Here is a 25,861-nt window from a genome sequence, read left to right on the forward strand (position 1 = left end):
AAAAACGTGTAAAGAAGAATGTAATTTAATCTTGAGACTTGAATTAATTGTTAATATTAAGCAAATTATTTCTTCAAGTCTCCTAAATTTGAAAAATTGTCTAAAATTGTTATCTGGAAATGTTTTAGAAATAAATACGAACATGTGAAGCTTATAATACATTTAAACACTTGTATTCGTATATATTTTTCATGTATTTACATAGTATTTATTAGTAGTCCTCGGAATTAGGGTGTGCTATTAAACACCTAAAAGTGTTTGAGGTCAGCAAAAAAATGCCGACCTCGTTTCTATATTTTATGGTAAGACTTTTGTATTAAATTTAATTTGCCGACCTGCTGCCGACCTTGAAAAGATTAAGGTCGGCAAATAGTTGCCAACCGCAATTTTACTAATTCCGAGGGTTGTATTAGTTATATAATAATTTAGATGTATTATAGCATATAATATAATTTATAAGCTATAATACGAATTTATATAATATGTACAATAATATATGTATAATATATAATGTAATATTTGCTTCGCAATTGAAACAAACTGATTATAAGTAACTTATATTAGGATTTGTTTCTTCATCAATAGATTCTACACTGAAGAGTTTACTTTGAAGATAACGCGCCCATGCAGCATCGTCACTCTCATGTGTTATGTATCGAATGCCAACTAAAGTTTCCAAACTGCGTAATTCTGTATAAATGTCGTAGTCCTAAAAATGCGCGTAAAATATAAATTTCAAATTTTAAAACAAATTTGGTGCTCACAAATTATTTATACTTTCAAAGTATTATACCTGCATCCAAGCGTGAAGAAGTGCTTGTTTACAAGTTAGACGGCTTTTTATTTTTACTTGAAGAAGTTGGTTAATTAGATCTTGACCTAAAAAATTGAATAAAATTAAAAAAAAACTTTTTTAATTAGGTTACGTTACTCATGTTATGATGTGTTTTTTATACATGCTAAATGGTAACGTGTTACTATAAATACGGTACAATTTACACTGTAGTTTATAAAACTATATAAGTTACGAAGTTAAATGTATGTAATATTTCCATCGTAAATGTTACATTGAATATTTACATCGTGAATCATTGTAAATATTACATATATATTTTACATGTATTGTTACCTTTTTTGTTTCTGATATTCAGGGCTACCCATTAGTTATGTCAATATAATAGGGAGGAGAGTTTCTGTTGTTTTCAATTGTTACCAAGGGGGAGGATTTTTTTTGGAGTGGAGGGGAGGGGAGGGATTATCAAATGTTGACGTAGTTTTATAAGGGGTGTCAGAGGCTATTCTTGGAAAAAAATTAGGGCCGCGGTACCCCCACGTTCCGGCGAACTTTAGCGGAAAATCGGCGTTTTATTGACCTCCCTTCCCTTGATAAACAAATTTTTTATCAAGAGGGAGGTCAAAATCGCCAAAAAATTGTTGACATAATTAACACTTTTTAAGCGGGTACTCAAACAAGCGCAATTGTATTGCGTAGCGGGTATAATTAAAAAAAAAAAATTCAAGTAAAGCAACTACTATTGGCGAAATTGTACCCACTTTAATGCTATGACCCACTTTAAAGAGGGGCATAGCACTAAAGCCTGTTGCATGCACGCATTAGCATTAAAGGGAAATAAATTCTGATAAATTTTTAATGAAGTAAAATGGTCTTATATATGTTGTTCAGCAGTTTTAAAATGTTTCTCGTCGGATTTTTATTGATAGACTTCAAGACTGTTTGGTGACTGCAATAAAAAATGGTGGTATTTTGGTTGTTTGGTGGCAATAAAACATGATTGTATTTTGCCATTCATTTTATTATATAAGTATTCATTTATTTTTCACAAAAAAGATTACGTGCTTTTTTTGTTTGTTCTCGTCTTATTGTCTGATTTCAAGTGAGAAGAAGAAGAATCTTGTCAATACCCTTTCTGAAGAAAGTGATGACAAAGTACTGGACTGGTCAGAAAATGATAACGTGCCTATAATCAAGCAATTTATAGGAAAAAGTAGGTAGGGTTAAGTAGTAGGGTTTCTGTAATGCCAAGCAGTTCTGGAAGTGTAGTTAATGTGGCTCAGCTAATTATTGGGACGATTTATGTAAATATATGGCAATTTATTTAAATATATGACGACAGAAATAAATCGCAACCACGCACAAAATATAGTTATTTAAAGAGAGTGTAAAATCTGTTTAGTGGAAAGATGTGTCTGTGTTGGAACTAAAAAAAAGGCTAAAACTTCTTCAACTTATGAGTAAAGTCTACAAAGATACGAGGGACGAATATTGGTTGACAAACAAAACAATTCAAACTCCAATTTTTGCTCAAATAATGAGCAGGGATCGATTTTGACAAACAAAGATTCATGGCGTTTTTCCAATAATGCTGATCGAGAGGATAACAATCGCCTCCATTCGATCAGCATTATTGGAAAAACGTCAAAAGATTCGCTCCATTATTTCTTATTTTTTACATAAATTTCCAAAAGTTTACAAACCGCAGCGAGAATTATCAATAGATGAAAGCATCATGTCATGGAGAAGTCTCCTACCCTTTAAAGTTTATAATGCTTCAAAAATGCCAAAATACGGAATTCTTATAAGAATGGTTTGTAAAGCTAAACCAGCTGTATTTGTAACTTTCATATAAACTATGGAGAAGGAGGTCAATTACAACAAACAATTTTAAATCTTCTGCAGCCATATTTAAACTTATGGCATCACATATGTATGGGTAACTATTATAATAGTGTTGACGCTTGTGAAATACAATTACAACATAAATTCCGGACATGTGGCACTATTCGCACAAACAAAGTTTTAAAAATCATCAATGAATAACTGAAAAAGGAGGTATATATTTTTCGTCGTGGGCAAATCATTTCATTACAATGTTGGCAATCAAAATCACCTGTCTAAATGATTTTGACAAACACTCAGCCGATATTGTAGAAAACCACAATATTGATTGGGTGACAAATTGGGTGACAAATTTTTGAGCCAATATGCGTGGCATGTTGGCTCAAAAATTTTTATAATTTCATTATAAAAAATATATGAAAGGTGTTAAATATATTTGTCGTATTTTACTACATCGTACACAAAATGGACTAAAAGGACTGTGATGTTTCTAATAAACTGTGCACTACTTAATGCATTTAGAGTTTTTATAATATTAAATCCAAATTAAAAAAAAAAGTAAGTTTTTTTTACATCATATAGCAAAAGAATGAATAAACAAATTTACTCCGGAAAATAAAAACCGTTCTGTACCAAGTACATCAGCTACATCCAGAAGAACTCATCTTAAAGGAAGATTGTCAAAGCATACAAAGAAACATAAACTAGTCACCAATTTTACAGGTGGCATTAAAGTAAAACCCCAGCACCGTGTTTAACCTGCGCATAAGAATAAAAAAAGTTTAACCTGCCATATGTGCCAAATTTTGTAAAGTGCCTTATCATAAGCGAAACTGTTTTTTATAAATAACATAATTCAGAAAAGTGTTAGTGAGTAAACAAAAGTTAGTTGTTGTTCCAGATCATATATATTATCTTAAACAATGTTAGTTTCTAAATATGAAATAACAGTAAATATAAACAACAAAAATATAACAACGATTATAACAAGAAATGATTAATGTCATATTTCTACAGTGAGTGGTTTTTCTCCGAAAGTTAAAAAAAAAAAAGTTTATTTACATATAAATTTATCAATAGAGTTTTATTTTTTGAACAAAATATGCAGATAATTTATCAATAGTTTTATTAAAAAATATAAAATAATGTGTTAAAATATAATAATAATGTGTTAAAATATAAAACAATGTATTAAAATATAATAATGTGTTAAAATATAAAACAATGTATTAAAATATAATAATAATGTGTTAAAATATAAAACAATGTATTAAAATATAATAATGTGTTAAAATATAAAATAATGTGTTAAAATATAATAATAATGTGTTAAAATATAAAATAATGTGTTAAAATACAATAATAATGTGTTAAAATATAAAATAATGTGTTAAAATATAAAATAATGTGTTAAAATATAATAATAATGTGTTAAAATATAAAATAATGTGTTAAAATATAAAATAATGTGTTAAAATATAAAAAATGTGTTAAAATATAATAAGTAAAATATCAAACATCATTAATAAAATATAATAAATAAAACATAACAAATAATCATACAATATATAAAATATACAGAACAGATATGTTCAATATAATATAATATATAAAATATAATAAGTAAAATATGATATATAAGTATACAATATATAAAATATACAGATAAGTTCAATAACCAAACATTTTATAAAATTTTATAAAATGTTTGGTTTGTTTTACAAAATACATTTTATTATGTATTTTATAAAACAAAATACATTAGTTATGCTTACTTCTGTTTAACTACTCACTCAAATAAATGTGATTAAATTTTTGGTTGTGGTTTTTCAAATAAAATAAAAAAATTGGGTACAAATACAGGACCCGACGATAAACAGCAATCCGCGCAACGGGTACTACCAGATCAAAAAGTGTTAATAGAAAACCCCTTTTTTTAATTTTTTTAAATATTGTTTTTATTTTAGAATATACCCCATCAATTTCTTCTACGTAGAGTTTTTTTGAATTTTCAAACCTGCAATTTTCCTCTCATAAGCCCTCCTTTTTTGCTTCTTAGGTGTTGTATTTTTATTACGTATTTGCTTATGTTGTGTTTTTAAATAATAATAACGTTATCAAAAACAATAAATACCTAAAAAAATAAATTTCCAAGTAACTTCGTTTAAAAAACAGTATATCATTGAAAACTGTCATATTCTGAAACAAGAACTCACACTCTTTAGAAATTCCACCCCATGGATAGATTGGATACATAAATGCTGCATTTTTTATCTGGTCTGTAATTTCTTCATCCTCATTAAATGGGAACGTTCCACTTACACTTGAAAAAGTAACAAAAGCAAAAGATTAAAGAAAATTTGGGAAATATGGAAACAATAAAAACTGTCATTTTCATTTTTAAAATTGTAATAAAACAAGATAATAACTATTATAAAACATTACATTTTTAATCGAGATTTTATTTTTAATCGAGAAATAATAATGGAATGTTTATTATAGCATTTTATTATAATAAAAATAGAAATGTGTAAATACCTGACATATATAATAACTCCTATCGACCACATATCTAATGATCGATTATATTTTCTATTGTTCAAAACCTCTGGTGGTAGATAAGCAGGTGTACCAACCTTTGAACGGCGAAAAGATTCACGCCCAATTATTCGTGAAAAACCAAAATCGCACAATTTTATCTTTGAAACAATTACAAAAAAACCCTGTATGCATATATTTGGTTTATTCATGCCAATTTATGAATATAATTGGTAACCTTGGTTGAAGAGAAATTACAATATAAAGTAATTTCTTCATTAAAAATAAAAGGAACCAAAAATCCTTAGAGTTTATTAAAGGTAACAGAAATTATCTATATATATAAATATATATATTTATATATATATATATATATATATATATATATATATATATATATATATATATATATATATATATATATATATATATATATATATATATATATAGATATATATATATATACATATATTTATATATATGAAATTTAAAATATATATATATATGCATATATATATATAAAATATAAAATGATATAATTATTTGTAAGTTTATAAATAATATAATACTTAAATATAAAATATAAAATTATTATATATATTTGTTTCAGTATATATATATATATATATATATATATATATATATATATATATATATATATATATATATATATATATATATATATATATATATATACACATATATATACATATACATACATATGTATATGTGTGTGTATTTATGTGTATTTATATATTCAATATAAATATATATATGTATAATATAAATATATATACAACTAATAAAAATAATTGTATTATATGTATATATATATATATATATATATATATATATATATATATATATATAAATATATAAATATATAAATATATATATATATATATATATATACATATATATATATATATATATATACATATATATATATATATATAAATATATAAATATATAAATATATATATATATATATATATATACATATATATATATATATATATATACATATATATATATATATATATATATATATATATATATATAAATATATATATATATATGCACACACAGGGCTGGTACGAGTAAGTGTCAAGTGGGGGAAGGAGGGGGGGGGGGAGGTTTGGAGTACCATTTAAAATTTTTGCTGATTAAAAAAAAAGCTGATTATACTGCTGATTTAGGTGAGTAGTATGGCGTCATACTGAAATAGCCTGCTGCCAGAGCTTCAGTACATACATCGATTGACAAATATTCTGCCTCGCAGTGGAGCGCTGCTACATCGACTGAGGATTTGAGATAGGGCAGCAATCTTTTCATTCATTATTCTTCATTTTCTTCTTTTTTTAAAAAAGCCGTTATCGATTTAGATAAGCAAAAAAAGTGAGCAAATGCTCATATAAATATACTTGTTCATTTTTTGTTTTAATTTGGAAAACTTGATACAATTACTTTTTACTCATTGCAACCTCATAAAAATTAAATCTTTATATATTTTAATCAGTTTTAATAATTGATCGCAATACTTTTAGAATCAATAACCAATTGGCATTTGTAAGGCATACTTTTAACCATTTGATTTACAAGATAACTCCCAACAAACTTGAACCTTTTAGAAGTTTTAAAAGTTGTTTATTTTCATTACTAGGCTTTCTATCTTTATGTTTAGCATTTAATATAGAACACACATTCTCAATTGAATTAAGATCTGGCGATTGTGTGGGCTACTCAAAAGTAGATATTACAGCATTTCATATAAATCTTTTATTTTTCCTTGTTGTGTGTTTTGGGTCATTATCTTGTTGAAAAGTATAAATTTTATCCAGAGATAGATACTTTTTACTTGGTTTTAATTGGTACACTAAAATACAATAGTACTCATGTTGGTCAATAGTTCCTTCAACTCAGTACAAGTTTCCCGATCCATGAGCACCAATTGCATCCTCAAACCATGGTTTGTTGGTAATATTTGACTGTGTCAAGAGTAGACTCTTGATTGTATACTTCACTCTTTTTTTTCAAATTTTTTTCCTTTTTAGATTACCATATTGTAGCACAAAAGACTTTTCGGTCCATAAACATGTTTCCATAGTTTTGAAGTCTATTTTAATTTTATAACATAATTCTTTTTGTTAAAGAAATATTTTGTTTGAATCCTTAAAGTAAATTGTTTACTTATATTATTTTAAACAAAGATTTTTTTATTAAATAAAATTTTTGTTTTAATAAAAAAGGCAGAGCCACTTCAGTCAATGAGGCTACTCTAAAACACCAACCTTGACAAACAAGTTTGCTGCGCGAAGAAACAAGTTGAGCACTAAACTACTAGAAACATGGTGGGGATAGAGCTCAAGACATCTTGCTTATGAAGCGAGCACTCTACTACTACACCACTACCGCATATAATGGGCATAAAGAATGAAACAAGTTTTGCTAATTAATTATGTTGCAAATAAATTATTCCAAGTTTTATACATATTATTATACATCATGAAACCTTGTTTAAAATGTTAACCTTGTTTAAAATGTTAACCTTGTTTAAAATGTTAACCTTGTTTAAAATGTTAACCTCGTTTAAAATGTTAACCTTGTTTAAAATGTTAACCTCGTTTAAAATGTTAACCTTGTTTAAAATGTTAACCTTGTTTAAAATGTTAACCTTGTTTAAAATGTTAACCTTGTTTAAAATGTTAACCTTGTTTAAAATGTTAACCTTGTTTAAAATGTTAACCTTGTTTAAAATGTTAACCTTGTTTAAAATGTTAACCTTGTTTAAAATGTTAACCTTGTTTAAAATGTTAACCTTGTTTAAAATGTTAACCTTGTTTAAAATGTTAACCTCGTTTAAAATGTTAACCTTGTTTAAAATGTTAACCTTGTTTAAAATGTTAACCTTGTTTAAAATGTTAACCTTGTTTAAAATGTTAACCTTGTTTAAAATGTTAACCTTGTTTAAAATGTTAACCTTGTTTAAAATGTTAACCTTGTTTAAAATGTTAACCTTGTTTAAAATGTTAACCTTGTTTAAAATGTTAACCTTGTTTAAAATGTTAACCTTGTTTAAAATGTTAACCTTGTTTAAAATGTTAACCTTGTTTAAAATGTTAACCTTGTTTAAAATGTTAACCTTGTTTAAAATGTTAACCTTGTTTAAAATGTTAACCTTGTTTAAAATGTTAACCTTGTTTAAAATGTTATAGCTTTTGAAATTTTGCCTTTAGAATTTGTTAAAATAATGACGCTAAATCTAATCTTTTGATATATAATTAAATCTTGGCTAGAGCAAGGTTTCAAGGCTCAAAAAATCTATAGTTTATTACAAACAGAAACATCTAGGGCAACAGTGTACAGATGGGTCAATTGTATACTTAAATCTGGAATCTCAGCCAAAGCCTCGCCTGGTAGGCCAAGGAGCATTTGAACAAAACAATTCATCGCAAAAGTAAGGCAAAATCTTGTATCTAACAAGAAAAAAAAGTCAGTTAAAAAAAATTGGTGTTCCTGTATTAACTGCAGCTCACATCGAAAAAAGAAAGTCGTTTTCTCATAAGAAATCGGTTCACTAAACCGACTTGCTAAAAAATCCTATTTCCAGATGGGAAGATATTCAATCAAGATGGGCAAAACAATTGTCAAAACGACAGAATTTATGCTGAATCAAGACAAGCTGCTAACGAAGACATTGGCTTTCATCCAGTACATAAATTTACTTTTAAAGCCATGGTGTGGACTCACTTTTAATGGACGAACCAAATTAGTAGTTAAGCCAGACAATATGAGCATTAATTCAGATTTTTACATAAAAAATGTCCTACCAATTGTTAAACAAGAAGGAATTTGACTAATTGGAGATAATTTTATCTATTAGTAAGATGGCGCCACGTCACACACAAGCAAACAAACTATCGAAAACCTTGAGCTCATGGGCATTGAAAACATTCCACCTAAAATCTGACCACCGAAGTCGCCAAACCTTAATCCCTTATATTATTTTTTTTGGAATGAAGTGGAGGATCGTTTGAAATCGAAATCTTTTAGTAAAAAGATTGAGCTTGTTAAAAAAATAAAAGAAGTTGTTAAAGAAATCCCTTGAAAAGTATCCAAGATTCGATTGATAGTTTTAGGTCTCGAGTTTTTGCTATTGAACAAAATCAAGGTGGCTTAATTTTAAATAAACATTTATAATATTAAAGAGTTCTATTTCTTTATTAAATCAATATATAAAATGAACAGATAATTTTTTTAGTATCTACTTAAAAATCAATATGAAATTTTCTTATTCTTTACGCCCACCCATTATATATATATATATATATATATATATATATATATATATATATATATATATATATATATATATATATATATATATATATATATTATATATATATATATATATATAAACTATTACTTTGTAAAAACATACAGTATTGCACCCAATATAGCATAAAGAAATGTTTAACAATATTAAAATCAATATTTCCACAATTTATCATATTACATTTCAACTTTGCATGCAGTTCATCTTTATGAGCTATGAGGAGATAAGATAAAATAAAAGATAAAAATTATTTATTTAGATACCTGAGGAAAACCTCCTTTGGAAGAAACTCCTGACAAAAGAACATTTTCTGGTTTTAGGTCACAATGAACAATGTTGATTTCATGAAGAAAATGGAGAGCTGTCAAAATCTGAAAAAAATCAGCTATTAAAAAACCTAAAATGTTTAATAGATAAAATCTAGATATTTAATATAATAACATAAATATATAATAAGATAAATGACAATTTAATAAATAACACAAATATTTTTCAAGAAACTCAAAAGAATTTAATGAAAACACTGTATTTTGATCCTTATGAGTTTAAGGGAAAAAAGAAATAAACCAATTTTTTTGACAAGTTTAAAGTCTTTTTAAATATTATAAATTACAGGTTTGATGTGACATATCTCCAGCAGAGACTACACATCATAAAATATTTGATTCTAATTCTAATTACAAACTGCCTAATTATAAATTAGTCTTCTATGACAAAGTAAAAAAATGGAGGAGTTGGTGTATATGTTTTAGACAAATATTCATACAAAATAGAAAATAAACTAAGGTCATCAAATCTTAATTATGAAAGTCTATTCATTGAAATAATAAGAAACAAAAAAAAAAAACATAATTGTTGGGTGTGTATATCGACCACCAAATGGCAAAATTGAATTGCTTAAAAAATATATTTTTTAAACAACTTAATTTAGTCTTAAAAACTAATAAAGAAAAAAAGTTTGTATAATGCCAGTGTTATAAACTTGAATGTATTGACATATAAAAAATATCCAAAAACAAAATCTTTTTTTGACATTTTTTTGATAATATTCTTATTAACAATTATATAGAAACATCATTTGAGATTTCTTAAAACTGATATTAGTGACCGCTTCCCAATATATGTTAAAATAAATCCTTTCAGAGTCACATTCAATGACAATATTGAAGTTGTAACTCTAAAAAAATGCAATCTATCAACAATTAATAAGAAAATCCAATAAACTAGAGCAAAAGGCGTCACAGCAAGAGACTTCAGAGCAAGAGGCGTCACAACAAGAGGCTTCAGAGCAAGACGCATTACAGCAAGAGTCTTCAGAGCAAGAGGGTTCAGAGCAAGGGAGGCATGGAATCAGGTTTTTAAATGTGAGAATACAAATAATATATTCATTTTTAATATTTTTTAAATATTTTTTATTAAATTAATTTTAATACTTTGCATTTAATGTTTTTATACAAACATTTCTTGATATCTATAATGAAAAGTGTCCATATGAATTAAAAATGACTAAAAAAAAAAAAAAATACTAAACCCATGGATGAATAAAACTCAGAAAATGTTCAAAAAATGAAAGACTTTAAAACAATTTTTAAAAAACAGAAGGAAAAATAATAAAAAAATAAATAAATGGTTTTACAAAAATCCTCTCAAGAAAGCTAAAAAAAACTATCAAAGTAAAAAAATTACAAAAAACAAGTTTGATGTAAAATAACATGCCATGTAATTAATGATAAATTGGGGAGAAACAAAATAAATATGGCTATACTACCTCAAAGAATAAATATGAATAAATCTAATATTTATTGTCGCTTACAAATCTTGAATGAATTAAATAAGTATTTTACAAACATTGACCCTAACCTTGTTAAAAAAATTTTAACCACACCAAATTCATTTCAAAAATATCTTAAAAATCATAACCACACCAAATTCATTTCAAAAATATCTTAAATCTTTAAATGGTGCAATACTGTAAGATAGAGACTTTTCTCTTAAAGAGTATAAAATAGCCTTTTCTTTAAAAAAAAAAAGAATAAATCTGATTTTGATGACTATGATGATGCCTCTAGTAATATAGTTATCTCAAACAAGAAGTACATTTACAGACCTTTGATTTATATTATAAAACTTTCAATAAATAAATAAATTTTCTCTGATGCACAAAAATATTAATCTAAGTCACTAATTATGCTAATTAATTAAAAACCTGATAATTATGCTAATTATCACTAACCTGTATCAGTACTTTCTGTACTTTCAAAAAGATTTGAACGTGCCATTTATAATAAACTTTATAACTACTTTAATGATAATAATTAATTTTACACAAAACAGTTTGGTTTTCGGAAGAATCATTCAACTGAACATGCAATAATTAAAGTGGTAAACCAAATTACTAACAGTAATGAAGTTATTATTTTCAAATTGAATTTGAAAATAATAACTTCACTTTAAATTATTCATCAGCCAATCAAAAGCATATAATACAGTTGATCGTTTCCTTTTTTTTTAGAAGAAATAAAACACTACAAAGTGATAAATAAATGTTGTTAATAATGAATTAGAAGAACTGAAAATCATATTCCCAGTCCCACAAGGGTCAATTCTTGGCCTACTGCTTTTCTTGATTTACGTGAATGATTCAAATAATGCATCAGCAAAGCTTAACTAGATAATGTTCACTGACAATACAAATCTCTTCCAAACCTTTTAAACACTGACATTAAACAACTTTATTATGATATATAGTTTGAATTAAGGAATGTTAATGAATGATTTAAGGCTAATATTCTATCATTTAATGTAAATAATATAAAATAAACTTTATACACAAGGTGAAAACCTTCCTGATTTGATTTTAAATGATAAACTAATTGAAAAAAATAAGTCAATAAAAATCTTGTTGATGAAAATTTATCATGGTTTCTCCAGAAACTAAATTCAATCAAAAATTAGTAAAACTATTGCAAAAAAAGTAACTGGTTTTACACAGTGTTTTGGAGTAACTGCTCAGCTTTACATGAATAAAAATTTGAGCAAAATCGTTCAAATTTTTATTTGAGTAAAGCTGAGCAATTTACTTTAAAAACCCTGAGTAATTGCACAGCTTTACGTGAATAAAAATTTTAGCAAAATCATTAAAAATTTTATTCACGTAAAGCTGAGCAATAAATCTAAAAACGCTGAGTAAAAGCAATTGTTTTTTTTCACCCGGTCTATTGTATATATTACATACTATTACTTATATTACATGGGCTAGCACTCGACCAAAAAAATGAATAAAAAATATTTTACCTACAAAAACATGCATGCAGACTTATATAAAAAAAAAATCAACAAGCAAAGCCATTAATGAAAAACATCCAAACGATGAATATATATGAAACATTTACCAACACTTAATTTTTATGTATAAATATAATAACAGCTTGATTCTAAAAAGCTTTAATAATAAATTTAAGAAAAATGTGAACAAAAAGTGTTCTCTTAGAACAAACCAACAGAGTGCTTAAAAATTCCCAAGAATTAGTATAAAGTATTCTGAATATGGAATAACATACAATGGACCAAAACTATGGAACACTTTTGCAAAGAAATTAAAGTGTAAAGTGGTGAGTTTCTAAGAAAAAATAAGAATTTTAAACTAGATAATCATTTACTTTTTTCTAAATGAACATCAAACACTATTATTCTTAGTTTATATTTGTTTGATTATCTCTTATTTATTTAAATTTATAAGAATTTGTCAGTATATTTGAATGACTATTGCTAAAATAATACTGATACTATTTACTCTCTTGATTTAACCCCAGGGGCAGGTTTAGGGTTAGGCTTGTTAGGCGTGTCAACTAACATCTTTTTTAGTAAACACTTTTTAATTAAAAAGCTTTCTAATTAAAAAAAAATACATTTTTTAATTTTATTTTGTGATTTTTTGTATGTAAATTAGCGATATCTAAGGAATTTTTATATAAAGTACTCATCTTGCTCATTTTTCACCGGCTTCCGAATCTAAGAAATATTTGTAAAGTGGATTCTAATTTTGTTATTGGTAGCGTAATTTCAGACCATATTAGGCGCGCCTAACCTGGCTTGTTTATTTGGTTGACAAGATTTCAAAATGTTATAAATTCTTATTAAATGTTTTCCTTTTTATCCTCCAGTAACGTAACTTCAGATCAAGTTAGGCAAAACATTTTTGTGTCTAACTTGGCCCGTTTATTTGGCAAACGAAGGTCCAAAAAATTATTAGTTTATTTAACTAGTGATTTTTTTCATCGTTCGGTAGGTTAACTTCAGGCCAAGTTAGGCGCAAGTTAGTCGTTTTTAAATCTATTGTTTGTTTCTGTCGATTGCAGATTTTAAAAGAAACTTTCAACTGACTAAATTAAAACATTTTCTTAGCATGTCTTGCATTTCTTTACAGTCTGTAAGAAAATTAATCAGAATGGTTGTATTGAATATCTACAAACTGTTTATTCCGAATTGTCATTAAAGATTAATTTCCTTCACAAACCAGATCTTTATGACTTATTGATTGTTCAAAAGTCAATAAAGAGAAATATTTCTGTTGAGTGTGACATTCCGCAGAACTCAAGGAAAACTATGGCGTTGAAGTAAGCATTTCTCATTTACATTAAAATAATAATAATAATAATAATAATAATAATAATAATAGCAATAATAATTACATTAAAATAATAATAAAAATAAACTTAAAATTGCTTTAAGAAAGTTAGCAAACCATTTTTTTATCTTTTGCTTTAATCTAATTGATTTGCTTTTTTTTTAATCAAACATATAAATACTTGAATAAAGTTTTATTTTACATTAAGCTTGCTGTTGGATCTCTTCTACTGTGTATTAAAAAGCTTTATTCATTTTTTTTTTAAGATCTGAATCTACTGGTAATTGTCTATTTAGTTCGTTTTCTATTTGTCTGAGTGGTGATAATAGTTTGGTAATGGATTAAAGAATTCTGACAGCAATTAATTTATATTTAATTCCCTCATTTTACAGTAATCATCCATCGCTTGTCAGCTTGTGCATTAAGTATCCAAATGAGTTTTCATCAATAGATAATTTGTTAGCAGTGTCTGTGTCCACACATTCTGTAGACTCAGGAAAATTAAAAGATGATCCTGTTAAGGAAGAAGCATTACATATATGTTAAGAACTCGTATGGTCTGGTTTTCTTTGCATTCTTGCTCTTTCAACTGTGTGTTTTAAGCAAGTTCAGTGTTACTACAGAACAATTAGTTCTCTCCTAAAATATAAACTTATTTTTAATCTTAAAATTGAACCTTGTATTTTATCTGCATCATCAGATGTTCTGAATTTATTGTTTTGTTTTGAAGGATCAAATCCTCCACTTCCATATAAACACAACCATTATGTACCTCTAGTTTTCATTTCAGATGAGAAATGCTTGAAGCGTAAACTTTTATGTAAAAAAGTTAGTAATTGTGCTAAACAATTAACAATTACTATGTTTACAGATAAATACAACACCAATCAAGAACCACCTATTTTTACCATTGCTAATAAATCTTTTTTATATGGACTTAATAACAACAAATTTATAACATCCTCTCACAGAAATAGTGTTTTTGATTCCTTTACAGATTCAAAATCATGTTCTTCCAATACTTTTCTACCTTTAAATGAAAATGATTATAAAATTTAAAAAAAAAAGTTTTTATCTGCCAAAATTTCAAAACTAGGGTCTAATACAAATAAGTTGTCAAGTGAATATGATATTGCATGCTTTTGTTCAAAGGCATCTACTTTAAATGATTTGCAATTAAAAAACTTGATTAGAAATGATTTGTGCCTGATAAGCGTTATTGTTTTCCAAAAACAAATGGACGATCTTTCCAACTTATCTGGTTTAAGCAATTTTCATGGCTTAGTTATTCACCATCTGAAGATGGAGCATATTGTTTGAGTTGTGTTTTGTTTGGGTTTAAATACTTTTCGAAATCTAGTAGATGTAAAAACTTGTTTTCTCAGCCTGTAAAGCACTGGCCAGATGCTGTGAGTGCTTTTGAAAGACATTATCATGGGAAAAAAGGAAAGATTAATGAACATCACTATGCTGTACAAAGTCTTCATTATAACACCTGGACCATATTTTCAGCAGTTTTAAATACAATGAATAGAAGTATTCAAAATATTGATATTTTAATTAATAAAGAATATTAAAAGGTTGCTTTAAATCAGGACAAATTGCTTTCAATTGTTGACTCAATCATTTTCTTAGGCTCAATATAGAGGTCGTGACAATTCCCAACATCATCCTACTGTTGGAAATCGTCACGAAATATTCTTTAGTAAATGGAGTAGGAAATTTTGTTTTGAGTTGGAACTTTTAAACTACAGGATCAGCGGTGGGGATAAAGTTCTTGAGCATCATCTTAACAAACTGTGCAAAGAATGCATCTAATATTTCTTATTTGTCTCAAAATGAATTAATAAATTGCTGTGGTAAATATATCCAGAATATTTTAATTTCCGATATAAAGGAAAATCAATTTTTTTCGATAGTTGCTGATGAAGCATCTGATTGCTCTAATCAGGAACAAATATCTTTAATTATTAGATTTATAGATAGTTCTTTTGATGTTAGAGAAGAATTTATGGGTTTTTTGCATTGCCAATATGGTTTATTAGGAGAAGCTCTTTGCAAAACTATTTTATCATGTCTTAAAAATTATTCTCTTGACATTTCCAATTGTCGAGGCCAAGGGTATGATGGTGCAGGATCTGTTGCTGGTCATGTTAAAGGTTTTGCAAAGAGAATTAAAAATCACAATGACAAAGCAGTTTTAGTCATCACTTTAATCTTAGTGTAGCAAATTCGTGCAAAACTGCAAGAAGTCAGAAATATGATGGAGCAAATAAAACAATTGTCTTATTTTTTTAATTTTTCTGAGTCAAGACAAAATTTCTTAGAAGCAGCTATCACCAAACATTGTCCTTCTGCAACAAACAAAAAATTAATTGATATTTGTCGCACAAGATGGGTTGAACGCATAACTGGGTTGGATGATTTTGAAAGTTTGTTTGTACCTATTGTTTTTGTCTTAAAGGAATGAGCATGAACTTAGAAAAAAGTGCAATAAAGAAACTTTCTCACAAGCTTCTTGTTTTTTAAAACTCATTACTTTTGATTTTATTGCATCTTTAGTGATTACTAGAACAGTTCTTGACTACACTATTCCTGTTACACAATGTTGCAAGGTAAAACTTTTGATATTTCTGATGGTTTAAGCTCTATTTCAGCATTAAAAAGTTGTGTGTTTACACTTAGAAATCTAATAGATGATTATCACATTAAGTGGTATGATTCTAAAGTTGATGTTGCAGAAGTTAAACCAAGAGTATCAAGTTGTAAAATATATAGATATAATGTTCCTTCTTGTTCAACTTCAGATTATTTCAAGAAATCGTAAACCATACCACTCATTGATCACCTCCTATTCGAAGTTAATAACAGATTTAGTGATGATGCTTTGGTTGCTTATGATGGTTTTGTTATCATTCCAGATGTCTTATGTTTCTAAGAAAATTGACTGAAAAATTAAGTTTCAATCTTTTATAATTTTTTTTTTAACAAATTTGCCATGTGCAATTTCTTTAAGCGCAGAACTTGATTTGTGGAAAAGCTTTCGGGTTCAAGAAAAAACTTGCTTACCAGATAATATTCCAAGTACTTTAAAAAGTCTTCCTAACAATCAATTTGCAAATTTAAAAATTTGTCTTTGCATTCTAGTAACATTGCCTGTAACCTCTTCTGCGTGGGAAAGATCATTTTCAGCTATGAGACGATTAAAAAACTGCATATGAAGTACTATGTCATCTGAGAGAATGAACAGTCTTGCTTTATTGCATATTTACCAAGAGATAGAACTTAATGTTGAAAAAGTTATAGACTTATTTGCACTTAACAATCATAGATTAAATTTTACAGATTATAACTGTTAACCTTTTATCTTTTTTTATTATTCATTTTCTTTAACAAGTTTTTTTTATTTGTTAATTTGTAAGTTAACTTTTAATATTTTATTTTTAATGCCTTTTAAGTTGTTTTAAATTTTTAATTAAAATTACTCTATATATAATTAGTTTATGTAATACTTAGTGTCTGGGCCATATTAGTAACAAAATCTTTTTTTTTTTTTCCAAATACAATACAGTTACCTTTCTTCTGAACAAAATGTGTTGTTAAAATTTCAGAGGTCAGTCCTTCCTCAATTTTAAACAAGCAATGAACAGGGTTATGTAATAAATATAAGACTAAGAATAAGTATTACAAGTTGTTGTTGTTCCAACATATTAAATTGAATTAATTTGATTGAAAAAAAAAGTGAAATGTTAGTATTACTTTTTTTAAATATTTTTTTTAGTTTAAAATTTTAAGATTTAATAAAACACATGAAGTAAAACAAATTAAAATTATGAAAGTAAAATTATTTTAATTAGATTTTTTAATATAAAATATTTCAATATTTTGATTTTAAATATACTATTTTTTTTTCTTTTTAGTAACCTTAACACCTTCAATCGGTAGGATAGGATTTTTATCAGTTTTTACATTTTAAAAATATATATGATTTTACTTTTTGATGTACTGTATTTTTTATATTTTAATTAAGAGCATTATGTTTTATACAAATTTAAATATTTATTTTATTAAATATATCTTTTTTTTTATTTTTTTAGTTCTACTTTTTTAAATGTTTTACTCAGCGCCATTATTTTAGATTACCTTGCTTAACTGTTAAAATATGGTTTTAGTTTTGTAAAATTTCATGACTTAAAATTTACTTTATTGATCATTAGCCAGCAGTATTGGGGAAAAAATGACTTCAATACAGTTAAGGTAACCAGCCGCATCGCAAATTTGTTTACATTGTTTACGATTAATATTCATGTTATTACTACTATATTGTATATTATTATGTTATTACTATATTGTGTTACTACTATATTGTATATTAGTATGTTGTTACTATATTGTATCTTTCATGTTAACAATAATAATTTTTGTTATATCAATGGTAATAATGTTGTGAGTCTATTTAGATTTTTATTATTTTTGTTGTTTCGGAAACAATGTAGGGGAGAGTGGAGCACTATGACACACTTTTAGTTTTTGCTTCGTAACAATTTTTTTAAAAGGCTTTTTTTTTAGGTGATTTGTTTACTTTGTAGAAAAAATTTATTTCGACAAAATAAATTCTATAAATTACCAAAATATAACAGGTTAAACTTGTGAGACTAGTTAAAGTAAAATTAGAAATTTGTTTCAAGGTACCGGTATTAACGTTTAAGGTATAAACGATCAATTAAAAACTGACCTAAGAAAGTACCTAAAAGTATAAACATTGCTTGTTGTGACTGTTTTGTCATAAATTAATTATACTGTGTATTAAATTTGAAATATAATAGTTGTGTTTTTAATTAATGTGTTGTATTTTTTTCCTGTAATCGATCTAAATTAGTGTAACCCTATGCTTCTTTTTGAATTTATAAAAAGTGTGTCTGAAATAATTAGTGCTTTAGACTTTTAGTTGATGGAACTAGAGATAGTAGCTCCTTTGAACAGTGATCATGATAGTATTTGTAGAAAAGAAAAAGAGATTTTTTTACAACAATTTTACAACAATGGGAGAGAAACTAAAGCTTGGCAGATTGAGCAGGTCTGATGGTTCGTGTCCGTTTTAGTGTCAGTTAAAGAGTTTGTAAACAAGTGGTTTCTTTTAAAAATTTTTGAACCATTTAAATTTCTCCCCTCGACAAACGAGGGGCGCAAATTTAGGTTGCCCCTTGCTTGAAGGGGGCTCCCTCCCCCCCTGCCCCCGCCCCTCTCTATACCTAGAAGTGCTAACATTTCTTGACTAACTTTTTTAAAAAGCTAAACCCGCGCCTGTAACCACTTAATTGTGGTGTAGACTCAAAAATTACATTCTCTATTACGGCAAAATATATTTATTTACGATTATTTCAAACTTTTTTTTTTTTTTGTAAGCGCCATAAATTGTAAACGTTTTATTAAAAAAAAAGTTAAACGGAATAATCTGTCAGACACACAGAGAGCTATACCTTGCAGAGACGAATATATCTCTTAGATGCAGTTAAGGGGTTAATGGAAAATCTTCTCTACTGCAGACTTGCTAACTTCTGTGACTGAAAGATTTTGTTGTGCATTAGATGTAGGCAGAGAGGCTAGGGCTATTACTCTGACATATCTAAGGCTTTTAATAAAGTTTGGCATGGTGGTCTTCTCCATAAGCTTGTTTCATATGGTGTATCTGGGTAAGTTTTTGAGATTATCAAATCGTTTCTTTCTAACCGCTTTATTAAAGTCATCTTCAAAGGCATACACTCTTCTTCATTTCCAGTAACTTCTGGGGTACTTCAAGGTTCTAGCCTTGGTCTTGTTTGGTTTTTTATCGACATTGATCTTCCTGACAGCATTACATCTCAAGTAGCTCATTTTGCAAATGACTCAACTTTATACTCCTGTCTTGACAAAAAGTCTTCTTTTTTCGATTGCTTAGAACAGACAGCCAAACTTGATCTCACTTTTGTATTAGATTGGGGCTCACAGTAGCTTTTAAACTTCAACATCAATAACAAAACTTAGTTATTTACTGCAAACAACTAGTTTGCTGTAAATAACTAAGGATTCATTAATATAGGAATGTTGACAGTACTTACAGTACTCTCAACATTCCTATATTATTGAATGGCAACCCTCTCACTGAGTCCTCTTCTTTATTCATTCTTGCTTGACTCGTCATTTAACAAAGTCTTATTCTTTTACTCTATCTGTCCCTGTTAGTTTTTTTCCTCGTACTTTAACTCTTTGAAACTCTCTCCCACCTTCATTTTTTCCTGACTCATACAACCTTCAAATTTTCATGTCTTCTGTTAATCATTTCCTTGCTCTATTCTTTTTTTGTAGTAACTCCCAACTTAATAGTGGTTGCTTGCAGCTTTGTTGGTATTGAAGAACTCTCTTCAATACTCAGCAAATTTAACCATGTTTTCCTATACGCTGGAAAGTAAGAACTGTTATTCCATTTTGTAATAACTCTGCATTTGTTAAATGCTAAATTTACAAACCTTTCACCAAAATATTGTAACATCATGAGCGTTATCTGTCTGAGTGTTTAATGAAATGGATAGATCTACTCACAAGTAACAAACAACACTAGTGTAACATTGGCACAATTATGTAAACTATTTAACAATATTGTAAACAGTATTGTTCCAACATTGTGCTAATTGTTTCTTATTTAGTTTTTTTTTTTAAATTATTCAGGAAACCTATTTTGTATGTGGAGCAATATGCACATGTCTTTTAAGGGATCATGTTCAATCCAACTAGACAATACACAATGCTCAAGACACTATTTAGACAATGAGCTCCCCCAAAATAATGAGCTATATTGATTTATACTTTAAACTATGTTAATTAAGTAAAAAAATAAAAATAAAAATTCACTTGGTAACAAATGAACTTTGTTTGTTTTTCTGTTAGTCTACCATTTGGACTACTCAAAATCAACTCGAGCATGTCACCTTTCATTTTTTGCATAACAACAAATATCTAAAAATCCAAAGAATAATGCAAATTATAAAAAATATAAATCAAAACCAACTCCACTTTAAAGGTTGATCATACCTTTTCAGCTGTTTCAAACATTCTTTCAAGGTTGACTACACCTGGGTAGTTAATGTTCTTTAAAAAAAAAAAAAACTATTCTTATTGATGTAGCTTTTCACTACTGATAGATAAATATATTAAAAAGGTAAGTACCTCTAAAATTATAACTTCATTTTTTAAACCTCTTTCTTCCTTAGTTGGTAACCTATGCTTGTCAATAACTTTTATAGCAACATCCTTTCCTGATGTTCTATGAACTCCTAATTTAAAAAAAATGTTTTTTATAAAAATAAAAACTATATTTAAACTAAGTTTTAAAAATAACTAAATTTTTTAAAAATTTAAAAAGGTATCCAAAACATACCATAACATAAATTGGGGTTAAATTAACTTAAATAAAAGCAAAAAAAAAATTAACTAAATATTAAAATTACCATCATTCAAACTAATGCATTAGTCAAACTAAGTGACATCAGGTCATCATTCTAACCAATGAACTAGTCATACTAATTGACCTTAAGCCATCATTCTAACTAATGCATTAGTCAAACTAATTGACCTTAATCCATAATTGTAACTAACCCATTATTCAAACATAGCCATTCAAAAATTTCTAATGACTTTGTATATGAGTTTTTAGAGATTATCAAAGATAAAAAAGATTTTTGAAAACCATTAAAAAACTATTTAAAGTAAAACTTAATAAATAAAAAGTCCGTAAAACAGTTAATCAAGCAGTAAACATCACATCAGATAAGCAATAGAGTGATATCACATGATAGAAATTTATATATATAAAAAAGTATATATATAAGTAATTTCATGGTCATTGTGGTTTTCTACCGCTGATAAAACAGTTATTTGCTCAGGGCCATATCTGGTGAAGATTTGCTGGATTAAGCAATTTAATCATCTGTAGATTAACTTTATCCCAAATATATATATTTTTTTTAAATAAGTAATTTTAGAATATTTACCACAATGGTACCTCTGAATACCATATCATTCATATATAATAAAGTTAAATATGTGGGTAAAAATATCTTTTTCAAAAAATGGACTTAGACTAGACTCACTTATACTTTTCTTTGCATCCTAAAAATATCACAAGCAGAAAAAAATAAAGATCATTTTAAAAAGTTCCACCAATTTTCCATGACTTTCAATAAAAATTTAGAAACTCCATGACCTTTTTCATGACCAAACAAAATTCCATGACATTTCCATGATTTCCATGACCAGTGGCCACCCTGTTCTATAACATTTTTTTAACTTTTTAGTCATGTACGCGAAATAATGGAAAGATATCATTAAATTATTATTTAAATCCCAAACAGCTGTGTGTTAATGATGTATGTCTGTTAATGATCTATTAAACTTAAAATGTGTCATCTGAATTTTGAATAGATGAAAACTGTTACCTTATTTATTTATTTGTTATAATGTTCTTTATGCTTCTTAATTTTTCTACATTATAAATAAACTCTTGTTTAACAACTTAATTAGTGTATAATTTATGTATAATAATCTAATAATGAAAGCTATCTACCTACCAACTAGTGCGTTATTTTTTTAAGAGTTATAAGAAGTCATAAAAAGTGTAATGTGTTCAAGTGTCAAATTTCAAGTGTCAAAAAGTGTAACGTGTTCAAATGTCAAATTGTGTTAAATCAAACATTTTATTAGCTTTTGACTAAATAATTTCAATTCATTTGAAATTATAATTTTTAAATCCTATTCCATTTTAATTTTTGGTAAACTCTTTACTAAACATAGTAATTAACATAACTAGATCAGCATAATTAGATCATAATCAGATTTAATATGATAGTGGCAAAAGCAAAAAGTTCTGAATTTGATGCCCGTCATGTCTCTGGTAGTACTGGTCTCAATTTGTTTCTATGTGCAGCAGTCTTGTTCATCAAGGTTTGTGTTTTGGAGTTAAAGAGTCGAGAGAGCGTTATAAACACAATAAAGTAGCCTCCTCAATTGTAGTGACTCTCTCACACATTACAACTGGAGTTTAAAACTCACCATTCCATACAACATCTTGCACTTTGTTACAATCAAAACATCTACACCTTCTAAGTGCATTGTTTTGAATACCATAACTTTTTAGTATAAAGGTTGTGATAAAAAAAAACTATTAAAATACATTTTTTATTTAAACAGGTTTAAATTAACTTTTCAAAAAAACTTTATTGTTGTGGGATGCAGGGTCATTAGGCAACATTAATATCAAGTTGGTTATCAAGATGAACGTTATCTGAAATTATTCCAAGAAAAACTTTTTGAAAAAAAAGTTGGGTTTTTATCATAAAGTCCTTAATAAAATCCTAATTAAAAATTAACTATATGTCATTTTGGTATGGTAAAAATATGAATACCTTTTTAACCAATGTAACTTTTTGTGCATCTTTTTATACCAAAAAAAATTATTTTAAATGTTCAGAACTTTCAAAAATCAGCTTTTCAAGTTCTTTTGTTGTTTTTTGTTATTAAAATAGTATATTAGTAGAAAGATAGAATACTATAATATAAATATATATATAAAAAAAAAAGAAATTAATTATTGAAAGACAATAATTTATATCTAACTTTTAATATACCACCAATCTAGAGTAGTTTGGGACCCATTAAAACTTTGATTTTATAATTACAAACCTCCATAAACAATACCAAACTGTCCAGATCCAAGAATTTCATCAGGAAAAATCTGGTATACTTGACTGATATCCTTAAATTCAAAATAAGCATAATTAACTTTTAATGACTAGTTTACAACTTGCGATAAGAAACTTCTAGAATATTATGTTTAACATTAAATATTTAAGATTCCATAAGAGATATCTTAAATATTTAATTCATTTTTACGTTTACATGTTTAATATATGTTTTAATTTTATTTATATTATTTACTTAGTTACTATTTAATAATTATTAAAAAAATTTTTCTTAATCAATTCTGTTATGCATATATGCTTTCAACCTCTTGTAGTTTTTTAGTGGGTTTAAATAAATACAAAAGTATTTATTTAAACCCACTAAAAAAAGTACAGTAGTCTATTTTTTGCCTCTAAGGAAAAGAGATTACAAAAATATAAGAAATAAATTTTAATGATTAATTTCAAATATTTTTGTAGATTTCCTTGACAATATATTGTTATAGTTAGATAAGTTTGTAAGTCAGTATTATACTGATATAGTTTTAACTTTAATGATATATATATATAGCTACATGGTATATATAGTTCTAGTTTCATGGTATATTTAGTTTCTACTTACATATACTTATATAAATATGCTGTCTAGTTAGATAAGTTTGAAAGTCAGTATAGTTAGCTACTGTAAGTTTGAGTTATTATTTAAATTTGCAATTTTGCAATGCAAGTTAGCAGTTGGTAAAAAAATAGATGATTTATTATAATTTGAATAATATATTTTTTACAACTTATAACACTTTTTACTTTACTAATGTTACTTTTAAATATAATAACATATTTCAATTGATTATCTTTTATCATTTATATGCTCAATTTGATTTTATATATATATATATTTTTTTTGTAATTCACCTCCAAAAGGCCAAGAAGGTCACTACAGATGAGGAGGCTACTTGTGGTTATAACCCTCTCCCAACTCTATAACTCCAAAATACGAGCCTTCATGAACAAGGCCGCTGCGCGGAGAAACAAGTTGAGCGCGGTACTACTAGGGACGTGGTGGGAATTGAACTCGAAACCTCTCGCTTATGAAGCGAGAGCTCTACCACAACACCACTATCACATGTATATATATATATATATATATATATATATATATATATATATATATATATATATATATATATATAAAATCTCCCAACCCATAATTGACAGCTTTGTACTAAAAACTAGGGATGCACCAAACATTCGGTTAGGCTGAACCTTGGCAATAGTTCGGCCGAACATGCAAAAAATGCAAAATTTTGAAAATATCATATATTATTTTAGATTAAACTTAAAATTTAACTCATTTGTAGCGTATCTGGTAGCTACGGTAAAATAAGTTAAATTTTAATACAAAATTTATTTATTTATTTTATTATATTACAATTAATTTTTTAATTCAAACATTATGTACATATAAATAAGCACAAGATCCATAGATAAAATTAAATAAAGAGTAAATAAAAAAGTACATATACAGCCATCTACAACCACCCATCATTCGGACAGCCTTAATATTCTGTTAACTGAACCAAAAGTGATATTTCTTTACAAAACTAGCTGCTTCGTGTATTAATTCCTCCTCTGTCATTTTTTTGTAGTTCCAAAGAAAGCTGAAGGTTTCCAAAGAAATCTGTTTTATGGTGCTAAAAAAAACTGTAAGTCCTACAAGAATATTATCCAATATTACATTAAAAATTTGCTTTTGGAATTTCAAGGGAGATTCTCTTAACTCAATCATTCTACTCACATTTTTATCGTGGAGTTTGTTTTCTGTTTTCTGCTACTAAACAATTTTATTTCTATATTAAGGCTAGATAAATCAAACTTAGCTTCATTCAACATTGCATTCCGAATGTCACGAATAGCTACTAATTGAGAAAGTAAGCTTTCTATATTTGAAACCTTATCTCTAAAGTTGCGTTACTGGCTTGAATGTCTTTGTTGCAAATGTCAATAGGAAT

The 25,861-nt window shown here is 26.8% G+C and overlaps 1 protein-coding gene across 5 annotated transcripts in view; it reads right to left on the minus strand.

Annotated features, from left to right (window-relative positions):
• Window positions 1-465: 465 nt before the first annotated feature.
• LOC100198141 (serine/threonine-protein kinase D3) overlaps window positions 466-25,861 on the minus strand; it is a 55,943-nt gene continuing 30,547 nt past the window's right edge. For 3 of the 5 annotated variants that reach the window (XM_065805760.1, XM_065805759.1, XM_065805758.1), the window contains 9 exons: window positions 23,854-23,926; window positions 21,343-21,449; window positions 21,208-21,264; window positions 21,028-21,132; window positions 9,776-9,883; window positions 5,177-5,337; window positions 4,855-4,961; window positions 794-879; window positions 466-709 (listed from right to left, as the gene is read on the minus strand). In XM_065805760.1, coding sequence (XP_065661832.1) covers window positions 545-709; window positions 794-879; window positions 4,855-4,961; window positions 5,177-5,337; window positions 9,776-9,883; window positions 21,028-21,132; window positions 21,208-21,264; window positions 21,343-21,449; window positions 23,854-23,926 — 969 coding nt within the window. In that variant the 3' untranslated portion in view covers window positions 466-544. Of the gene's footprint in view, window positions 710-793; window positions 880-4,772; window positions 4,962-5,176; window positions 5,415-9,775; window positions 9,884-21,027; window positions 21,133-21,207; window positions 21,265-21,342; window positions 21,450-23,853; window positions 23,927-25,861 lie in introns of those variants that run through there. The other 2 variants (XR_010640858.1, XM_065805761.1) reach the window with 2 other exon arrangements.

Source organism: Hydra vulgaris, chromosome 09, assembly GCF_038396675.1.
Source record: "Hydra vulgaris chromosome 09, alternate assembly HydraT2T_AEP".
NCBI lineage: Eukaryota > Metazoa > Cnidaria > Hydrozoa > Anthoathecata > Hydridae > Hydra > Hydra vulgaris.